At 41.5% G+C, this 21,659-nt stretch overlaps 1 protein-coding gene and 1 pseudogene across 2 annotated transcripts; both read right to left on the reverse strand.

Annotated features, from left to right (window-relative positions):
• Window positions 1-212: 212 nt before the first annotated feature.
• On the reverse strand, window positions 213-2,492 carry LOC308684923 (E3 SUMO-protein ligase ZBED1-like). Its single transcript, XM_081356297.1, has 2 exons — window positions 1,204-2,492; window positions 213-1,041 (listed from the first exon to the last, which is right to left on the reverse strand). The coding sequence occupies exons 1-2, from the start codon at window positions 2,480-2,482 to the stop codon at window positions 488-490; spliced, it is 1,833 nt and encodes a 610-aa protein (XP_081212423.1). The 5' UTR covers window positions 2,483-2,492; the 3' UTR covers window positions 213-487.
• Window positions 2,493-4,715: 2,223 nt separating this feature from the next.
• LOC308682663 (aerolysin-like protein) lies at window positions 4,716-10,763 on the reverse strand (annotated as a pseudogene). Its single transcript, XR_014032229.1, has 2 exons — window positions 10,703-10,763; window positions 4,716-5,440 (listed from the first exon to the last, which is right to left on the reverse strand). The product of XR_014032229.1 is annotated as an aerolysin-like protein (transcript).
• Window positions 10,764-21,659: the final 10,896 nt, after the last annotated feature.

The following is a 21,659-nucleotide window of genomic DNA, read 5'->3' on the forward strand; positions in this document are numbered from 1 at the left end:
AGGAGTCGGATCCAGATCCGACTCCTCCCACCTTACATATACCTAAACCTACCCATCTCCACTAGGGCTGTCACTTTTGAGAAAAATCAAATTCGAACGGATATCGAATATCACACAATGTAACCGGATTATAACCGAATATCCACGTGCCCGTAACCCCCACCCCCACCCCCCGCCCGCCCGCCCGCCCGCAGGAAAAAAAACACGTAACGGAGACTCAATAACGAATTTATTAACATCAGTAAGTCAGTGAAATGAACCACAACAGCGCAGTCATAAAAAACAACAGTTAATCAAAAATTCTGACAGTCATAAACTTTTTACTTAATGTTTGAAACAGCAGGTTACAAACTTATATGAACTATGAAGTGCCATTATTCATACTATAGCCACTTACAACATAGGCTACATGAAAAAAAAAAAACGAATCAGAGGAGAAGGCACAAACAACGTGACAACTTAAACAGCAGCCTAGCCTAAGTCTTATTCATTTCTTAATGTTGTTTGCTAGAAACACCAGTCTGTCAACTTGATCTGGATCAAGTGAGGCTCTTTTTTTATTTACGATGTTCCCCGCGGTGGAGAACACACGTTCGGAGCGCACAGACGTGCCTGGCACACACAGGTATTTGCGCGTCAGTTTTGAGAGAAGTGGGTATTTATTGCAGCCTGTGTCTCTCCACCAATGCAGCGTGTTGCTGTCTGCGGGGAGAGTTGGTTCAGCCATGTAGTTTTTAAGCTCTGTGATGCCATTACTGTTGCGTGTGGCAGAGTCGATCGATTTATACATGTCCCCAAACAAGTTTCCCATGGCACCTAAAGCCGGAGCCACGTCTTCCCTCTCTTGCACACAGTCGCCGTCGGTCTCACTCTCAGCTTCATTCAGCTCCTGAGAAAAGCTTTCAATTACGAGGCGTTTCTGCTCAGGCGAAAGGTGAACCAAGCGGCTGAACCGCGGATCTAGAAGGGCCGCTTTATTGAGAAGCATCCATTCTGTGTTGTTTTCACTGTAGCGCGGTTTTAAATTGTCAACCATCCTCGCTATGAAGGAAATAATAATAATAAAAAAAATTATGATTATGACTCTGAATCTGTTGTTGTTATATTTCGATATGTTATATTAATAGGCTTGGGAAATTAGACCGTTAATGTTAAGCATTATTTTAGCCTGTGCTAAAAGAAATAAGGAAAAGACACGCCTACCTTTCATTTCTTTGACAGCAGCTCTCTGTGTTGCGTTTGGAGCAGTCAGCTGAGAGAGCATAACATGTTGTAGAGGGAGGACGGCGGATGCCGTAGGATAGGCATCGGTGGAGAGGGCCTGAGTTGCAATTTTGAAAGGTTTCAGTGTGTCTTTTAATTGTTCAACCACAGACCACTCCGAAGTGCTGAGTTCCAAGTGGGACATTTTCTTTTCAAAAATGACCGCGGCCACGGCTGCTTGCTGTTCGGCGGCACGACAGATCATGTCATACGTTGTGTTCCATCTCGTGACGCAGTCATTTATCAGTCTCTCCTTTTTTAATCCGAGAAGCTCCTGCTTTGCCTCCAACAGGCAGCAGTCAGCAGGAGACTTACCAAAATGAGCTGCTGTCTGTTTAAGGCGAGAAAGGGCAGTATCAATAGCCCTCACCTCTAGTCCTTTGCGCACGGCTAGGTTTAGCGTGTGTGCTAAACAAGGTACATGTATAAGGCTTAAATCGCGTACGGCTTTCACATAATTCTGCGCATTGTCTGTGGTGACCGCTATTACTGCTTCACGGGATATATCCCAGTCGTCCAGGGTGTTGCTGATGCTCTCTGCGACATGGGCAGCTGTGTGACTTCCCCTTAGCTCTTTCGTGCAAAGAACGTAATCCTCTAGCTCCCATGTGTCTGAAATGAAGTGCGCTGTGATTGTCACATAAGCATGTGTGGCCAGTGATGTCCACCCGTCTGTAGTTAGAGCGAGTTTCTTGCCTTGCAATATGGTCTTAATGTTTTCTCGTGTGGTGTCATACAACTTTACAATGCGGGCTGACATTGTGGTGCGACATGGAATTTTGTATCGGGGCTCCAGTTCCATTATGAGGTCCTGAAACCCGTCTCCCGAAATTACGCTTATGGGTCTCATATCCCTGCAAATAAATCTTGCCATCTTATCGGTGATAGCCTTTACTCGTGCATCTGACAAGGTGCCGCCGACCGGTTGTGCATTAAAGTATGCAGTCATACTTTGCTGGACGCCCGATGCTCTGGCCGTCTGCTGGTTCTCTAACTCGGCTGCCTCCTTTGGATGGTTACTCGACAGGTGAGCGCGCAGATTGGATGTGGATGATGTATAAATAAAGCGTTTTTTGCAAATTCGGCAAACTACTTTATCTTTTGCAGTTATTTTACCGTCTATGGTGTAGAACCCAAAATGTTTCCAGACACTACTTTTAAGATGCGCTGGGGTTGTAATTGCCCGCTCAGACTGTCCGTTCGGTTTGTTGTCTTCCATTTTCAAAAAAAAAAACTATTGGTATTATTCGCTTGATTTGATCATGGCTTACCTACGCTACAATACGTCTAGAGCGCCCTCTTCTGGACTAGATGGAAGCATTAAAATAAAAATAAACGTAAGAAATGCGCTTCACGTGGCAGTTTAAAAACCGGATAGTCTATTTATAGTTCGGTTACGGATATTTCACGTCATGTTCGATTGCATATTCGAATATCGAATAAAAAGTGACAGCCTTAATCTCCACCCCTTAATCCCTAAACCCACCCCTAAACCTACTAATCTCCACCCCTTATATCTGGATCCAACTCCGCCCCCCGGATCTCGTGTAGGCCTACTGCATCGAGGTGCTACTGCAAATCTACGCATAGATCCAGGCTGGATCCAGGCCGTATCCAGATCTGCCAGAATATACCCTGACCCTGATGAAGGGTCTTTGCCTGGACCCGATGACAACGCAGTGCTGAAGTGCCAAAGTGCCAACTAGTCTCTCCCGATGGAGGATCACTTTACCACAGATAAAATGTTTTCGGGAAATTCGTTTCACGTATCTACCCCGAAGTAACTAAATAAAATAAAATAAAATAAAATTCTGTATCAAAATTTTATAAGGCATCATTACTTTGCTTAGTCTTGGTTTGTAGGGAATTCCAAACCTGTGCACATATTCAAACGCAAATAACTATAGAACCAATTCTTAATGCGCATGTGAACGCCATCAGCGTTTATCACAAGTTCGCGTTTAAAGTCTGTGTAGAGGGAATGGTGTCATTTTAGCGGCCCCTAATTTAATAACAAATGATCGTTGCGACGGAAGCGAATCAATCAAAACTAACTTTAGCTGGAAATTAACTTTATTAAAGAACCGCTATAAAGCCAAAACAATCTCTGTTACCATAAATTATACGTATATCTCTGCTTTGAAACAATCTACATTGTTAAAAGCGCTATATAAATGAAGATGACTTGACATGCGCACTTTTCTAGGCTATTGGTGAACAAAGTAAAGTAAACAGGATGATTTAAACTTCTGATATGCCTATACACATTTAGATTAAATATGCCACTCTCATTAAATGAGTTAAGTAGCCTACTGAACTTTCATGAAATAAGTAGGTATATCCAAAAGTTACAAAAAAATGTGTAGAATGCGCTGCTTTTGAACACGTTTCCGGTGGCATGCTGTTTTAATGTTTTAACTACAGCCAGGATTGCTTAGCTTATTCCGCTTTAAATTGTGTTCTAAAAAGCAGAACTCTTAAAATACTTCCGTGTGAATAATAATCAGCCGAATGCTGTCCCACCGAATTTTTTAACCCTATAGGCACTGTATTAAAATAATTAAAAATTAAAAAAAAGTTAACTTATTGAGAAGAGAACTGAAAGTAGTTTCTTTACAACTTTTTAATAATCCAATTCAATACAGTGAGAATACCTTTATACCGTGACAAAAGCTTTCTATCATGATTTGAAAACGTTATGCCGTCACATGCCAAGACAGGACAAATAAAATGTAATTTAAAACATAAGAGTATAGATTCAGTGTAAATAACAGATGGGCACAGAATGGTCTCTGAATAATTTACAATTACACACCCATCACAAGTGTATTGCACAAACCCAGAATACTTAAGTTTAAATAGATTTGTGCATGCATGGATTTCAAGGACGATTAGATCATCTTGATATGGTTGTTCAAACCATCTCAGTGTAACTTTTTTGAAATGAAGAATTTAACTATACTCTGCATGAGATTTAATAATAATAAAAAAAAGTATAGTATTAGAAAAAGGACTGTAAACAACTGGACAAACTAATTGTTTTCCGTCATTAGGTAACATCAAGGGTCAAATCAAATAGAAAAAGCACATTAAAGGAAGAGTTCACTTTATAGACACCCTCAAGTTGTTTCAAACCTGTATGAATTTCTTCTGCGGAACACAAAAGACTATATTTTGAAGAATGTTGTAACCAGACAGTTGATTAAGCTTGTTTATGCCACAGAATAAGTGAACTATTCCTTTAAAGTTACAATTAAGTAACCACTATTGTGTGTATGTTCAGTTCTGGTATTAGGAATGTTTTAGAAACAATTAGAGGGAACATTGCTTGCAACAAGTTAATAAATTGTCTTTAATTAAATGTCATTAAAACATTACAGAATCAGTTTCTAGATATCATTTTAAAGTGATTACACAAGGTATGAAGCTATATAAATATTTGTGTCCTGGTACAATAAGATCATTTGAAAACAGTGACACCGAGTCCCATTGTAACATCTGCAAAGATTGGAATCCCAGCCTTCAATTCCAGACAAAATGTTGATGTTAAACTTTCATTCACAGACCATGACGATTTGTTGGTTATTTTCTTTGAGGTTTCAACTTTGCTTCTGAGTGCTGGAGTCGTCGTTCCTGTAAGAGATGGATTTGATTCCTTCTGCAGTAACCTGTGGTATCAGTTGGTGTATAGTGGGATAGTTGAAACTGGTGAGAACTTCGGATTAAACTGCATTGAGGAACATGAATCCAATGCTGTCAATGTCTAACCCACATTTTCCTACAACTCCCAAACAAAATCCAGAGCCGACATAAATGGGATATTCGGTTTTTAAATCCGACCGTGTCATCTTTGCAAAAAAACCTCTCCTCAGGTTGGTCTGGAATTTAATGGCTCCAAGACGCGTTCCCTCTCCGTTGTCCCACAGGGACAGTGAGGTGAAACACTCACCAGCCTGGAAATGGAACTCTTGATACGGTCCGGCTGGATCTCCAAAAACTTGAACTCTCCCGTCTGTAAGCCAAACCTTGACAGCCTTCACCTGCCATTCTCCCAGCCAGACGCCGATCTTCTCTAATCTGGCACCGTTGTGCTCACCAGTCAATGAGAATCCACCACCTCCGCTTGCTCCAACTAGTTGAAGAGTTGTTGGGTGGGACATCTTTGGATTAAATCAATCTGAAAAATACAGAACAGAATAAGCATTAGCTTTATAATTAATTGCAGTGTTTCCCAACCCAGGTTTTAAGAATTTCTTTCTTAACTGACCCATTCATTTTGGGTCTTGAAGTAATTACTGTGTCTGAAGAGGCAAACATGCAAAATAACTAATTAGACAATTTGGCTCGTTAATTAACAAGGCTATTAATGTTTAACTTATTAAAACCAAGTATCTAAAGTTAGTGTTTAAGCATTTTTACCTTTATTCAAAATAGTATAATACCTTTAGTTATTATGGTAATGCCGTAAAGGAGTCCTTGTCGCGACCTTCCCTTATAGGATAACCTTTTTATCATAGTAAAATATACATAGTTAAAAAGTATTGTTTAGCATAAAACATGTTGAAGATCAGTGGGCGGGCACTCTAGAATTTTCCTGTACCCGAAAATGCTAGTTAAGGTATGTCAAGATGGCGGGTGCATGTGGCAGGAATGCACCCAGTGCTTTGAGTAAATCTCGAATTAAACCAGTAATATACACGGCTACAGATGGACAAGTAATAGTGGAGGATGTATTTTTAAACTTTCTCGCTATTAAGATGAAGACTTTGAACCAGGATGACATCATTTTATTGGCTGTGAATCACTTTGGGACGGAATGGATTGAGAACTCTAAAAAAGTTCTTTGATCTCTGCCCTAGTTCCTCTCAACGCTGTGTGGCACATAAGGGTCCGCAAAAAGATGTGAACAATGTCAAGAGCTGTTTAAAACTGCTTAACGAGGCAGGTGAAAACATACCTCGTTTTGTGTCACACTACCTAGACGATCTACCACCGGTTACTTTCAATAGCCTTGATATTTCCTGCCTGATTGGGAAAATTGAGCATTTAAGCTCGGATATCTCTGATATGAAACAGGCCATGTCTATGCAGACTAATATCTGTGAAGATCTTCGGCTTGTCACGGCAGGGATAAACCAACGACTATGCGTGATTGAACAATCTGAACCTGGCGGAGGGGGGGACGTGCCCTTTTCCCGGTGTGACATGGAGCCGACCCGGAGTGGACTCCGGGAGGTGCGTCGTGTGTCCTCGGATTGTGGATGGCCTGAGCTGGGCAGAGCGAGTGGTGTGACGGCGACTGCCACCCGGTTTGGAGAGGAGGAGGCCCCGACTCAGAGTGGGCTGAGGGCTGTGCCGTTGACTGGGACGTTGGATCTGGATGTCGCTGTAGTGGATAGTGCGACGGAGGTGAACTCGGGGAACTTGGCTGTGTCGCCTGCATGGAGCCGTGTGGTGAAGGAGGGTCGCCGGCTGAAACATGTGAGTGAGGACGCGACTGCACAACCAAGACCCCGTCTAAATCAATCAAGAGGCAAGAAGCCATACGGTATTGTTGGAACTTGCCCTGAGGGGAATATACAAGCAGTGAAAACAAAGCGGGTGAGTGTTTGCCACAAAGTTTTTGCCTGATCTTGACGCTGAGACACTGACTAATTATTTGAAGGAAAAACTCCATCATGATGTTACCTGCCAAAAGATGGACACTGCTCAGAATCGATATAGCTCCTTTAAAGTAACTGTTGAATGTGATAAGGTGGAAGATGTATATGAGCCACAGATTTGGCCTCATGGAGTATTTGTACGTCGATTTTTTGAGCCACGCAAACCCAGGGCAAATGCAGGCCCAGTGGATGTAGTAACAACTAGTAGCTTAAGAAGGGTGTTGGCATCTGAGGCGCTTGCGTCTACGGCTTTGAAGTCATGAGAATGAACAAGTATCTTAGAGTACTGTCATATAACTCCAGAGGGCTGCGCTTGGGTCGGAATATGAGTGATAAAGCACAACGGATTGTTATTGACAAACTCTTGGAGAAAGCGGACATTCTATGTTTACAAGAGACGTTTTTATCCAAACAAGATCTAGATAAACTTAATTCCTTGCATGATGATTTCCATGGAGTTGGTGAATCCACAACTGACTTAAGTATGAGAATATTGCGTGGCAGAATACCTGGGGGTGTGGCCATTTTTTGGCATAAGAAATACGATCCTCTGATCACTGTGATAAGGCTAGAGGTAGACTGGTGTATCGCAATCAAAGTGGTGCATAATGAAAAGGTTTTTGTAATTCTGAACGTGTATACTCCATATGAATGCAGCCAAAATGAAGATGAATATATGAATAGGCTTGCTTTTATAAGTGCTTTTATCAAAGACAATGTATGTACAAGTATATTTATAATGGGGGATCTAAACGCTGATATATCTGATAATACTTCTTTGTTTGGCCAACAGCTAATCAGGTTCTGCCAGGATAGCAAGTTGGCTCTTTCCAGTCAAATACTATTGCCAGCAGAAAGCTTAACATATATCAGTGAGGCATGGAATACAACATCTTGGCTGGATCACTGTATATGTACAGCAGATGCTCACGATTCCCTAGATAAACTTGAAATATTATATGACTTAGCTACAACAGATCACATACCAATTTCAATTATGTTAAATGTTGAAAGTTTACCTGAGATGACTAAATGTGAAAACTCCATAAAAAGTGGAAAATTAGACTGGGCAAGACTCACAGTAAATGACCTTCGGACATATAAATTATTGACAGAGGAAAAGCTGAGCAATATAAAAGTGCCTACTGAGACAATTGTGTGTGTCAATGCGGGTTGTAAGAATCCAAAGCATAACGAAAAGCTATGTAAGATGTATGATGAAATCGTGGACTGCTTGACCTTTCTGTCAAAAAAGGGTTAAAAAACATAATTTTAGGGCCGGATGGAATGAATTTGTTTCTGAATTACATCTGAAGGCCAGAGTTGCTTTTAAAAACTGGGTTTTGACAGGTAAAGCTAGGTATGGTCCAGAATTTGAGGAAAAGAAACTGGCAAATGCGAAATTCAAATATGCTCTGCGATATATAAAAAGGAATGAGCTGACCATGAGAGCAAACTCAATGGCTAAGAACTTGCAGCAAAATAATGGCTATGACTTTTGGCAAGAAGTTAAGGCTATTAACAACAGAAAAATACCACTGCCGACTTGTATTGATGGGGCTGTTGGAGCCGAGAATATTGTTAACCTGTGGAGAAAACATTATGAAGCTCCTTTTAATTGTGTTGCGAGGGAAGAATTTGAAGTTGGTCATGTGTCGAATGAAGACGATATGATTATTACACCTGATGAGGTTAAGTTCGCAATTGATAAACTCGCTGTGAATAAAGCATGCGGTCCTGATCGAATAACTGCTGAACATTTGAAACACGCTAGTTCAAGGGTTAATGTATTACTTGCTTTGTGTTTTTCAGGTTTTTTATCTCATGCTGTGTTACCTGATTCCATGACAACAGTATTACTATTGCCTGTTATTAAGGATAAAACTGGTAAAATAACTGCGACAGAAAACTACAGGCCAATTGCATTGGCAAGTGTGCTTTCTAAAATAATTGAGCAAATCCTCATGGATAGGATTAAAGAATATTTAATAACTACGGATAACCAATTTGGTTTTAAAAGTAAGCTTGGCACTGATCTATGCATATATTCATTAAAAGAAGTAGTTAGTAAGTATAATACTCATAATTCCACTGTTTTTATGTGTTTTTTTAGACGCTTCCAAGGCGTTTGATCGAATAAATCATTCTAAGCTTTTTTTAAAATTACAAGAAAGAGGAGTTCCCCCTTATATTATAAGAATATTACTATTTTGGTATATACATCAAACCTTAAAAGTACAATGGGGTAATTCCGTTTCGGAACCGTTCTATATGACAAATGGGGTTCGGCAGGGTGGGCTATTGTCACCCCTTCTTTTTAATCTCTACATGGATGGTCTTTCTGTGGAGCTAAATGACTGTAAGACTGGATGTCTGATAGGTGATAGTATTTTTAATCATTTGATGTATGCGGATGATGTTGTCATTATGTCTCCGTATAGTGTAGGCCTACAACAATTGCTTCGAATTTGCTCAAATTATGGTAAGCAGCATGACATAAATTTAATATTAAAAAGTGTAATCATGATTGTTAAAACCCAAGAGGACCAAAAGATTAACTTTCCTTCTTTATATCTAGATGATAAAGTTTTAAATGTAGTAACTAAAGTAAAGTACCTAGGCCACATCATTAAAGATGATTTAAACGATGATGATGATGTGCAGCGCCAGTGCTGTAAATTGTATGGGCAAGCCAATATACTGGCTCGTAAGTTTTCTGTGTTCAGACGATGTGAAAATAACTCTATTCAGAGCATACTGTACTTCTTTCTATATAGCCCACCTGTGGTGTAAATATTCTAAAGCAAAGATGAGAAAGTTACAGGTAGCATATAATGATGCTCTTAGAATTTTACTTAAGGTCCCAAGGTGGTCAAGTGCAAGTCAAATGTTTGTGGCTAATAATATACCCATGTTGAATGCTGTCTTAAGGAAGTATATGTACAGTTTCATATGTCGGATGAATGATTCTAAAAATAGTATCATAAGAGACTTTAATATTGTGTTGAGTGAAACAAGGTATTTTTCCTGTTTCTGGAAGCATTGGAGAGAAAGCTTGTATGTATTTTAAATTATGTATGTTGTTTTTGTCTATGGATGTTGTAAGTTACTTATATGGACCCATGGGTCTGAAATAAAGAATTAATAATAATAATGTTACTGCATTGACCAAAATTTACTGACTTTACTCACCCAGTTTAACAACCTCAACAACAAAACAAAAACGGTCATTTGTGCGTTTTCCACACCTGGTCAAAAATGGCAGGGCGAAGCAATCGCAGCTCATGTGAACCTGGTAACGTTATACATTAGTCTGTGGTGTTTGTTTAATGTTTGCTCTGAGAACATGACACGGTTTTCCTCACTGGGATTCCTACACAACTTGCAACATTCTAAACAACATTCGGAGGCAATAAACACTACATTAAAGCAATTATAAAAGATGACATTATATGCGTTTGTTGTGTGTACTAAGCCAATCACCATTAGAGCGCCACCCTCAGGCTGAATAACGCACAGAGGACATCTACCAAAAGTGTGTCTGATGTGTTCAGCCATTAAAACAAATCTTACGAAATGTTTATCATGCGAAGACCCAGAATCTGCCCTGCACGGCCAGAGCCGCAAAACTGAGTGCAAATACATTTTGTGAAGAGGGGCAGGATGGCACTGGCACTGGCTCTGACACACACATTTTAATTTGCCTCGTAAATTCAACATTCGTCGCCCACTATAATAAACTCACACCGCATAAACATACATTTAAGTATAATTACCAGTTAGTTTGTGTCGTCTGATTTCGGGTGCGAACTGCGAAGGAGACCAAGATAAAAACGCGCTTGGTAATGATCGAGGGCTTCCGGTATTTATACTGTCAGGTCTTCACCAATATTGGCGCCACTTGGGACGTTTGGCTACTAGCTTACATAGCCTATACGTATGTTGTGTAATGTGGGGAAATTTTGTTGGGTTTATGTTAATTGATGTTGGTATGAATTTTATATTTTTTATTTATTTTTGGTGTTGATTAAGGGAGGGTGTGAGTTTATTTGAGACCGTAAACTTTCATATTCCCCTGTTTTTTGTAAATGGTTGACTCCAATAGGGACGAGCCAAATATGGCGGGATTTATACAAAAATGATTAACTAGGCCTATATATAGGCGGCGCAAAAAACGGTATGTGCACACGGCACGCACAGATACATGCGCACTTTTCTAGGCTTTGGTAAAGTAATTAAGTAAACAGGATGATTTAAACTTATATCTGATATGCCTATACACATTTAGATTAAATATGCCACTCTCATTAAATGAGTTAAGTACTGAACTTTCATGAAATAATTAGGCCTATCCAAAAGTTACAAAAAAAAAAAAAAATGTGTAGAAATAGTGGATGCGCTGCTTTTGAACACGTTTCCTGTGGCATGCTGTTTTAATGTTTTAACTAGCCTATAACCAGGATTGCTTAGCTCATTCCGCTTTAAATTGTTTTCTAAAAAGCAGAACTCTTAAAATACTTTCGTGTGAATAATGATCAGTCGAATGCTGTTTCCCACCGATTTTTTTGATCATAGGCGCTGTATTAAAATAATCCAATCTACTCCTACCCAATCCTAATCCTATAGGCTAAGGCTACCATCACTACAGCGCCTAGTCACAGCAGAATTCGGGACGACCCGTTTGAATCCAATGACAGTAAAACCTCTGGGTGTCGTTGTGCACAGACAGTAGCCGATAATTTGTGGGGTCTTCCCAATATTATGAATTACAATTGTATTTGAAGGATAAAATTTGTAGGAAACTGTAGGATATGCACGGTTTTATTATTTTAAATGTTTTGTCAGTGACGCGTGCTGAGTCAGATAATTATTTACAAAAAATAAGACCTATCTGCTTCCATTAAAACACAAATAAATATGTTTACCTTATAGGCAAAAAATGCGTAGGCCTACATTTGATTTGCTTAAATCAATTAAACATTGCCTAATATTTGGCCAATGGGAATTAAAGATGACTCTTCTCTGTAAACTTTCTCAGAAATGTATTTTATACAATGATTTATTTATTCTAAAACAAGGCAAGGATACTGAATGATTTTTACTATTGTATTGTGACGGCACATAGTCCTTATCTTATATATTTATCTTATATATTTTTTCCTAATGTCTTGTTGTGGTATCACATGGTTGTCGTGGTATCTCATGGATCGGAATCTGGAAATGGTAGTTGACGTTAAAGAATACATTTTTTTGCCTTTTATTATGATAGGACAGTATAGTATCAAGAAAGTTCGACGACCCGGGACCTGAACTCGGGTCGCCCAAAGCTAAAAAAAATAATATTGTCAGGGCACTGACCACTAGGCTATTGAAGCTAGTAATTTGTTGCAATATGATAAATATTAGAACCTTATGGTGTAGGAACCATAGGGGGAACAGAATCCGACAGCCAATAGTTCAGCTGTCGAAAAATCTGTTCCCACACCCCAATGATGAGAGATGTCGATGTATCGGCTTAAAATATGCTTATTCCTTTCTGTGTGTGGATGGAGCTTAAACAGCATCAATTTGATAAATATTAGAACCTTATTGTGTAAGAAACATAAGGGGAACAGAATCCGACGGCAAAAAAAAAAAAGCTGTCGGAATCCATTCCCCCCACTCCTATTATGAGAGGTGTTGATGTAATGGCTTAAAAAATGCTGATTTTATTTTTGTGTGTGGATGGAGCTTAACTTGCATCAGTTTAATGCATAAAACGAGGCTATGAGCCATATATGGCAATTTCGGGGAGGAGATGCATACAAATCTTCCTCTGACTGGGGTTTAAATAAAACACATCACAACTGTCTTACTTGTAGCCTACCTGACGAGCTGATCTTGGGAAGAAGTTTGTCAGATGTAAGTATATTTCAAAGACAAGCACTTATGAAGTACAGGCTAATTTATGTAGCAAACGGCTTGAAACTCTGCAGGAAGTTAATAGGACAAGTATAAATGGTGAAACCTTTGTGTGCAAAAAAGAAATGATTGATAAAAAAACACAATTAGTTTTTCTAATGTCCAAATCAAACTTAACGAGAATTAAACATTGCGCACAAAAAATATAAAAAAAACCACATATTTAATAAAGCTTTCAAAGGATATATATCATGATTATGATATGAAGATAAAACTTAAAATATTAGATAATCCAACAATTGCAGAAAAACATTGGACATTTTAAAATGGCCAATTGCACCCAAAGTGAAAGAAATGCTATTTAAAATTCTTAACAACTACTATCCATCTGCGGAGACACTGAGGGGTAGATTTGGTTTTGAAGTTGACCCTTGCGACTTTTGTCATGAAAACCCAGAACGAACAGAACATTTATTCTTCCTTTGCTCAGTTAGTAGGAAGTTCTGGCAAGATGTCCATAGCTGGTTAAATAATAAAATTAGTGAACTTGAACAATTTACAGTCGAAGATATTCTTATTTATAATTCTAAACTGACGAGGGACATTTCACTTTTGATTAACCTTATCATCATTATGGGTAAATACCACATTCACAAAAATAAATGGAAAAAACAATTGCCAAATGTAAACTGTTTTAAAAATGAATTTCGTATGTTATTATCCTTCTTGAACCTTGTAAAAAATTCTAAACAAACTGTAGAAGCTATTTGTTATTGTTCGATAGAAGGATTGGACTGTAATAGGTGATGGTTTATTATTTCTGGCTTTCCTCAATGGGGTGTCGATCAGAACACACTGGATTGAATCAGTTCCATGCAAAGGTGGTTTATTGTTGACAGTTTTGGCTATGCACAACACAGCAGTACACAGGTTGCTCAAAGTATTTAGATGTGCGTGTTTGTGGTCTACAAAGGGAAAGAAATAAAGATATATATATTAACAAATGTCTCTAGTATTATTATACAAACATTACTTCCAAATCTACATTTCTCAAATAAAGAATTATCAGGTTCGATTCTATATTAAATAAAGAAATCAATATACAAGCAATGAAAATATGCAACACCGCCACCCGGTGGTCAGAAATGGCATAACATTCAAAACTGAAACTAAATCTGAGGTAATTTAAATGAACGGCACATAATCATAAAGATCGCGTCCTTAAACTCGAAATAACAAGAGTTTCAAATACTAATATAACGATCACACATACATATGTACAATCAAACACTGGGTGCAATATAAATATGATAAATTGCAAGTAATATCGAACATAAACGGCACATTCGCGAGCCCTCAACCTCACGCGATTAACGGATTCATCTCTCTTAAACATGCATCACTTTATGAAAGTATGACATCAAGGCTTTACAGCTCCTTAACAAGTATTGATCACCAAACTAGGTAAACAGTCAACTTACATATATTTATTGACGCACTTTCACACACAGTCTTGCTTGTACGGTCCGGCGCTCATACAGTCCCGCTCTCTGCTCATGATGACTGACAGTAAGTAGCGCATGCGCACATGACTCGGTCTTTCCAACACAGCCGCCCCCAAATTTGGTTACAAATTTGCTCCATTGAAAGGCCGACACTATATGGACTACCGTTGGTCACTAGTGTGGCTTTTATCACCTTCATCTCGGATCTCTGGAAGAACAATCAGTTTAGCGATGGGTCTTGTGTAGACTTTGTCCTTAATCTGCACCTCGACTGTTCGAACTCGATTATCAGCCCCAGGAAAGACATTAAGTACTCTCCCGATCTGCCAGAATGAACGGGGTAACTGAGGGTCAACAAGCATGACAACTGTCCCGGGTTTGATGTCTACTGATGGATTCTGCCACTTTCCCCTGGCCTGCATGTCAGGTAAATAATACTTTATGAAGGCCGTCCAGAATCTGTCAGACAATACTTGTGAATGCCTCCATCTCCGTCTTCCTAGGAGCTCAGACACTGGATATATGACTTGGGGTAGGGACCCATCTGGCCGCCCCATTAGAAGGCAGTTTGGGGTGATCGGATCCGCATCAGCAATGTCCGCTGAAACGTAACCAAGAGGTTTGGAGTTGAGGATGGCCTCAATCTCTATGAGGACAGTTCGAAGCACTTCTTCAGTTACTGATTCTGAGCCCAGGGTCGTATAAAGTGCGGCCTTTACCGAACGAATCTCGCGTTCCCACACCCCTTCAAAGTGTGGAGCAGCTGGAGGATTGAAATGAAAGCTAATTTGTTGCTTCGCTAGCTGCTGTTGCAGATCACCACTGAGCTGACTGAAGGCTTCTTTAAGCTCTCTCTCACCACCTCGAAAGTTGGTGCCTTGGTCCGAATATAACTCTGCAGGTTTCCCACGGCGACCTATAAACCGACGTAGTGCCATGAGAAAGGCATCACTATCTATAGATGTCAGCACCTCAAGGTGCACTGCCCGGGTGGTCAAGCACTTAAATAAAAGTCCCCACCGCTTCTCCGTCCGACGACCTATTTTGACCAGAAGAGGCCCAAAGCAGTCCATTCCGGTTGAATGAAAAGCAGGCTTGAACAACCGAAGTCGTGGTGGAGGGAGATCAACCATCTTCTGGGAGGCTGGCTTTGACCTCCATTTACAGCATTCAAGACATGTTCGCTGGTGCTTTCTCACTGCCTCTCTCCCTTTCAGTATCCACACATTTCGACGGAGCTCCGCAAACACTCGCTCTGGTCCTGGATGGCAAAGGCGAGCATCATATTCCTTTATGAGTAGCTGAGTGTTAGGGTGACTGGAATCCAACACGATAGGGTGTACTGTGCTTGGGTCCAATCCTTCCACCCGCCTTAATCGTCCTCCAACCCGTATTACCTCACTGGTTCTGTCGAACTCTGGGGAGAGACAAAGTAAGCGGCTGCTAGGACGAACAAGCTTACCACTCTTCAACAGATGGTAGTCTTCATGGAAACTATCCATCTGGACCTGTCTCAGCGCGGTCAGTTCTGCCTTCTGGTAAGCACTGGCTGGAGGAGAGCCACTTTGTTCTGCCGCCCCGTGCAACTCCTGTGCTACTGCTTCGACCAAGTCTTTCCAGCTACTAAACTTACTACCATCTACTGTCACTGGTGCTGAGTTAATCACGCCACAGAAGGCACTTCGCTTTAATTCCGTAGCGTCATCAGGCACTAATCTGTGCATAACTGGTGGTGCTGGCCAAGTACTCTGAGGTTGGAGGAGGAATTTTGGCCCTTGGATCCACCGATTGGGTTCAATAAGGTCCTTCAGGCTCTTACCACGGGTTAGATCATCCGCAGGGTTCCTGACAGAGTCAATGTAATTCCACCCTTTAAGGTCAGTCAATTCTTGAATCTCTGCCACCCTAGTACCCACGAACACCTTGAAGCGGCAGGATTCGGAATGTAACCAGTGGAGGACAGTTGTTGAATCTGTCCAGAAAGTGACCTTCTGGATCTTCAAGGTGAACTCATTTTCAGCCAGCTTGGCCAACTGCGCTCCTATTAGAGCAGCACAAAGCTCCAGTCTAGGAATTGAGCACTGCTTACGTGGGGCAACACGTGATCGGGCCATGAGAAATGAAAGGTGTACCTTCCCGCATGGATCTTCTGAGCGAAGGTAAGCGACTGCCCCATAAGCCTTTTCAGAAGCATCGGTGAAGATATGGATTTCCCGAGTGACCTCTGAGTTGTCCATGCTGGATGGAATGTAGCACCTAGGGAGTACTACAAGAGGTAAGTACTGAAGCTCAGCTTCCCACACCTTCCATGCCTGCTGAAGATCATCGGGAAGTTGTGGATCATCCCAGTTCCTGTTCTTAATCCAGAGCTGTTGAACAATCACCTTGGCCCGTGTGGTGAAAGGAAGAATGACACCAAGGGGGTCATACTGACTTGCTAACACACGATATATGTTCCGCATCGTCAGAGCACTGTAAGTAACGGGTCTATGCTTAAATCCTAGGTGGTCCGACTCACAGTGCCAATTCAGTCCCAAAGTGGATTCACGTGGGTCTTCCTTATTATGTGAAAGCCACAGCTCTAGCTTGGGAGATCTGGCTTCTGGTGGCAAGTGACTGACGACTTCTTGCGCGTTGCTGGCCCATTGACGGATATCAAACCCTCCGGAAGCTAGCAGCTTACGAAGTTTGTCTAGTAACTGCCGTGCCTCTTGAGCAGATGGGAAGCTCTGTAGACAGTTATCCACATAAAAGCAGCGTTCCACGGAATGTCTCACATCTTCATCCGCTGTGCTGTGCGATGAGACATGTCTTTGGAGGGCGTAGGATGCACAGCAGGGACTGCACGTGGTTCCGAACGGCAGCACCTGCCATTCATAGATGTCAGGGGGATCGCCGCGTCTCATGCCACGCCAGAGAAAGCGCAGGAGGGGCTTGTCCTCAGGTAAGAGCAGAACTTGGTGGAACATTCCACGTATATCACCGCTGATAGCCACACAATGCTCCCTGAAACGAAGTAGAACACCTAACAGAGAAGGGCTCAAGGTTGGACCAGGCATCAAGGAATCATTAAGGTTTAGTCCTTTATATTGGAAAGAGCAATTGAACACAATACGGTCCTTATCATTGTGGCTGACTAAGTGGTGCGGGATATACCAGGTCTCTCCTGCCATAGTGCTTGCAGCAGCTGAGAGTTTGGTAACTGCTCCATTCAGTTCTAGCTTTTCAATTTCAGCATTGTATACAGCTGCTTTCTCTGGATTTTGGGTCAGTCGTCGTTCCATACTCCGGAGACTTGGAACCACAGCCTCTTTCGGAGCACAAAATGAGGGTGAATCCTTTCTGCGCAACAAGGGTGTCACGTAGCGTAAGATTCCATTCACCTCCACGCGAGTTGTCCTGGTCTCTAAGAGGTTAATGGCATCCTGGTCCTCCCTGGACCTTGTCACCTGCTTTTCACAACGGAAAGGCAAAACATCAAGTTGCCATAGCCTTTCAACATCTCTTTTGAGTTCTAGTTCCGCAGGGGTGAGAGACAGGAAAAGGCACTGCTGTGGCTGCAACTTGGTCTCCAAGATCTTGGCTGGTCCCTGCAGTGTCCATCCTAGCCTTGTCTTTATGGCGGCCGGACCACCAAGTGGACCAATTCGGACAGGTGCAATTGGTGTGATTAGATGGGTGTTGTCAGCTCCGATGAGAAGTAAAGGACTCACTCTTTCAAAGGCCTGCAAGGGGAGATCCTTAAGATGCTTGTACTTCTCCAACAAACTGACAGGATAGGAGTAATCGGCCAGACCAAGACGTTTCGCCGTGAATGCTGCATTGATCTTAAAGGTCCTCTGTGGTTGAGTGGCAGGAGATATGTGGAAGGTAACCGTGGTACCACTGATGGTCTGCACATCTTGGCGGATGGTCCGCAAGGCTATGTTTTCGGCTTGACCTTGTATACCAAGCTCATGGGCGGCATCAGGAAGAAGAATAGTGCGCTCGGACCCATCATCCATGACAGCATAGGTGTCGAGCGTCTTGCCTCCATAGCGCAGCAAGACCCGGATGACCTTTAGGAGAACACGCCTGCAGTCAGTGGGTCTGTCCAAGTACAGTGTCTCAGTGGTTGAACTAACAAGGCAGGAACCTTCTCTGGTACTCTTTGTGTTGACCTCATGCAAGATTTGTAAGTGCTTCCCTTTGCAGATGCTACAAGGCTTCTTGAGTGTGCACTGGGCTGCTTGGTGTGCACGACCACAGCGCCAACAACGATGATTGGTCTGGATCCATTCAATCATTTGCTGTTTATCAAAGGACTTAAAAGTGGGACATTGACTAAGATAATGGTCCTCGTTATCGCAGTAAGGACAAAAAGCTCTAGGTGGGAGTTTAGGTTTCTCCGCTTTAACTGGTCTAACTTGAGACGGTGCTGAGGGTATCTTTGTGGCAATGTCGTCCGCTCCATGAAGGATGGTAGCTGAACGGGCAGTGGGTTTGGTTTCTCTCCAGCGTTCTGGTCTCTGGCTCTTGTAACTGATCTGTGACTCACTGCTTTGACACCAGGCCTCATACTGGAGCCACTCAGAAAATTCACGAAGGTTATACACAGACCCAGGACGGTGGTACATCTGTCTTCGGAATCCTGATCTCATTTCAGCAGGTAACTTACTCAGCAGTCTCTCTACATGTGACCCACATCGAAGCTCGGCTTCACCTTCATCTCCAAGAGTTTCCAACATACCCACCAAAGCCCTAATCTGTAGAGCAAATTTGTCAAAGGCCTCAGTATCTCCTCGTCGGATATCTGGGGAATCCATCACTTTGGCAATCTTCTTGAGTGCCAACTTGTGAGGCTGGCCAAACCTTTCATTCAGAGCAGCCATAGTAGCAGAGTATGGAAATGGTGAATTGAGATAGGAATCTGCCACCAGACGAGCTTCGTCTAGCTTCAAATGATCCAGCAAGATTTGATACCGGAACAGTTCTGTGGCATCTGATGGTAGAAGGTTCTCAAGAGCTATCTTTAAACGAGTAAACTCACTGGGGTCCTTAGTACAAAAGTTGGGTATGGTTGGCACTGGACCTCGGTAGCTGGTTTCTTGTCTTACAGGATTCAGGTTAAAGGCATAAGGATCTCTGTGTACTAACTGTGGCCCTGTGGGTTGCTGGGACTGAGAACGCACCTGTGTAGGGTAATCTAAAGTCTCTCTAGGGGACTTGTACAATGTCCTGGAATGCCAGTGAGGAACAGGAGTATCTGCTTGGAGGCCCGGCATAGGAAGAGCTGTTCTCTGATAAAGATGGTGACTTGGGTTTTCAGGATGCTGCCAGGAAGGGAAATCATGGCCAGCACGTTCACCACACATGGTTGGTTGAATGTGTGATTTAGTAGGTGCCGCCGCTAAGATCTGATCTTTCATTATCTGAAGCTCACCCATCATTGTTCCCAGAATGTCTAACATTTTAGATTCACCTGTTGTAGCAGGAAGGGGCTGGTGTGGCTTTAGAGGTGGCGCTGTTGTGTAGTCTGTCTGGCGATGCTTACCATAGGTAGGTGGGGGCAAAGATGTAGACACCATGGAGTGTGAATGGTAGGATGCCGTTCCAGGATGTGGGAGGAGTCTATCCTGTGCAGGGAAAGATGTACTTGGCAATGGCGTGGACTGATGTTCTTCCCATGGCCGATGATATGGAGAAGACTGAGGATGGTGAACTGGCTGCACTGGAGTATAGATGGTGCTAGGTTGTTGCAGTTCAGTGTTATCCATTACTTGGAAAAAAGGATCCCTTTCCCCGACTACAGACCATTCGTCCACTGTGTCCCATGGACCTTGACTTATGGGACTTGATACTCTGGTAGAAGGTGAAGGAACGTTCTCTGCAGCATCTCCAAGCCACTGTGTATGCTGTGTTGTGTGAGGCGATACCGGCTGACTGGCTGCTCTATGACGCACAGTTGTAAGGTCAAAGTCTTTAAGGTAGGCAGGAGGATGGACCTGACGTTTGGGTCTTACAATCTGTGCATGTGCTTCTTTAGGTTGCATACTGATACTGATCAATTATTTGTCCATGAGAAATGCCAGATCCGGCTCGAAGGACCATTTGTTCGATAGAAGGATTGGACTGTAATAGGTGATGGTTTATTATTTCTGGCTTTCCTCAATGGGGTGTCGATCAGAACACACTGGATTGAATCAGTTCCATGCAAAGGTGGTTTATTGTTGACAGTTTTGGCTATGCACAACACAGCAGTACACAGGTTGCTCAAAGTATTTAGATGTGCGTGTTTGTGGTCTACAAAGGGAAAGAAATAAAGATATATATATTAACAAATGTCTCTAGTATTATTATACAAACATTACTTCCAAATCTACATTTCTCAAATAAAGAATTATCAGGTTCGATTCTATATTAAATAAAGAAATCAATATACAAGCAATGAAAATATGCAACACCGCCACCCGGTGGTCAGAAATGGCATAACATTCAAAACTGAAACTAAATCTGAGGTAATTTAAATGAACGGCACATAATCATAAAGATCGCGTCCTTAAACTCGAAATAACAAGAGTTTCAAATACTAATATAACGATCACACATACATATGTACAATCAAACACTGGGTGCAATATAAATATGATAAATTGCAAGTAATATCGAACATAAACGGCACATTCGCGAGCCCTCAACCTCACGCGATTAACGGATTCATCTCTCTTAAACATGCATCACTTTATGAAAGTATGACATCAAGGCTTTACAGCTCCTTAACAAGTATTGATCACCAAACTAGGTAAACAGTCAACTTACATATATTTATTGACGCACTTTCACACACAGTCTTGCTTGTACGGTCCGGCGCTCATACAGTCCCGCTCTCTGCTCATGATGACTGACAGTAAGTAGCGCATGCGCACATGACTCGGTCTTTCCAACAGTTATGCTGCTGGAAAGTTTTTGATCCTGTAATATTATTTATTTGAGAACAATGCCTTATTTTATTTTTATTTTATTTTTTTTTCATTGTCAAATCTGCATTTTGTTGATGCCTTGCCTTTTTTTTTCGTTGTCTCCACGAGAGTTTGTAATAAACATTAAAAATAAAAATAAAATAATCGTTTAAGAATCGTTATATTTCGTCCTAACAGGACTAATTACATTGAAGAATGTTGCATTAGTTGTATAATCCATAGCCTAAAATTATTAAATAAAACAATCTAATTTCATCTTAAATACAGTACATACATTCCAACATATAGGCTACAACGAGTAAGAAAAGTTGTGTTATATAATTTCAGCTGCGGTTTCTCTGAATAACGCAGATATACGCGTGTGTACA

This window comes from Scardinius erythrophthalmus, assembly GCF_964197995.2.
Source record: "Scardinius erythrophthalmus genome assembly, chromosome: 2".
NCBI classification, from domain to species: Eukaryota; Metazoa; Chordata; class Actinopteri; order Cypriniformes; family Leuciscidae; genus Scardinius; species Scardinius erythrophthalmus.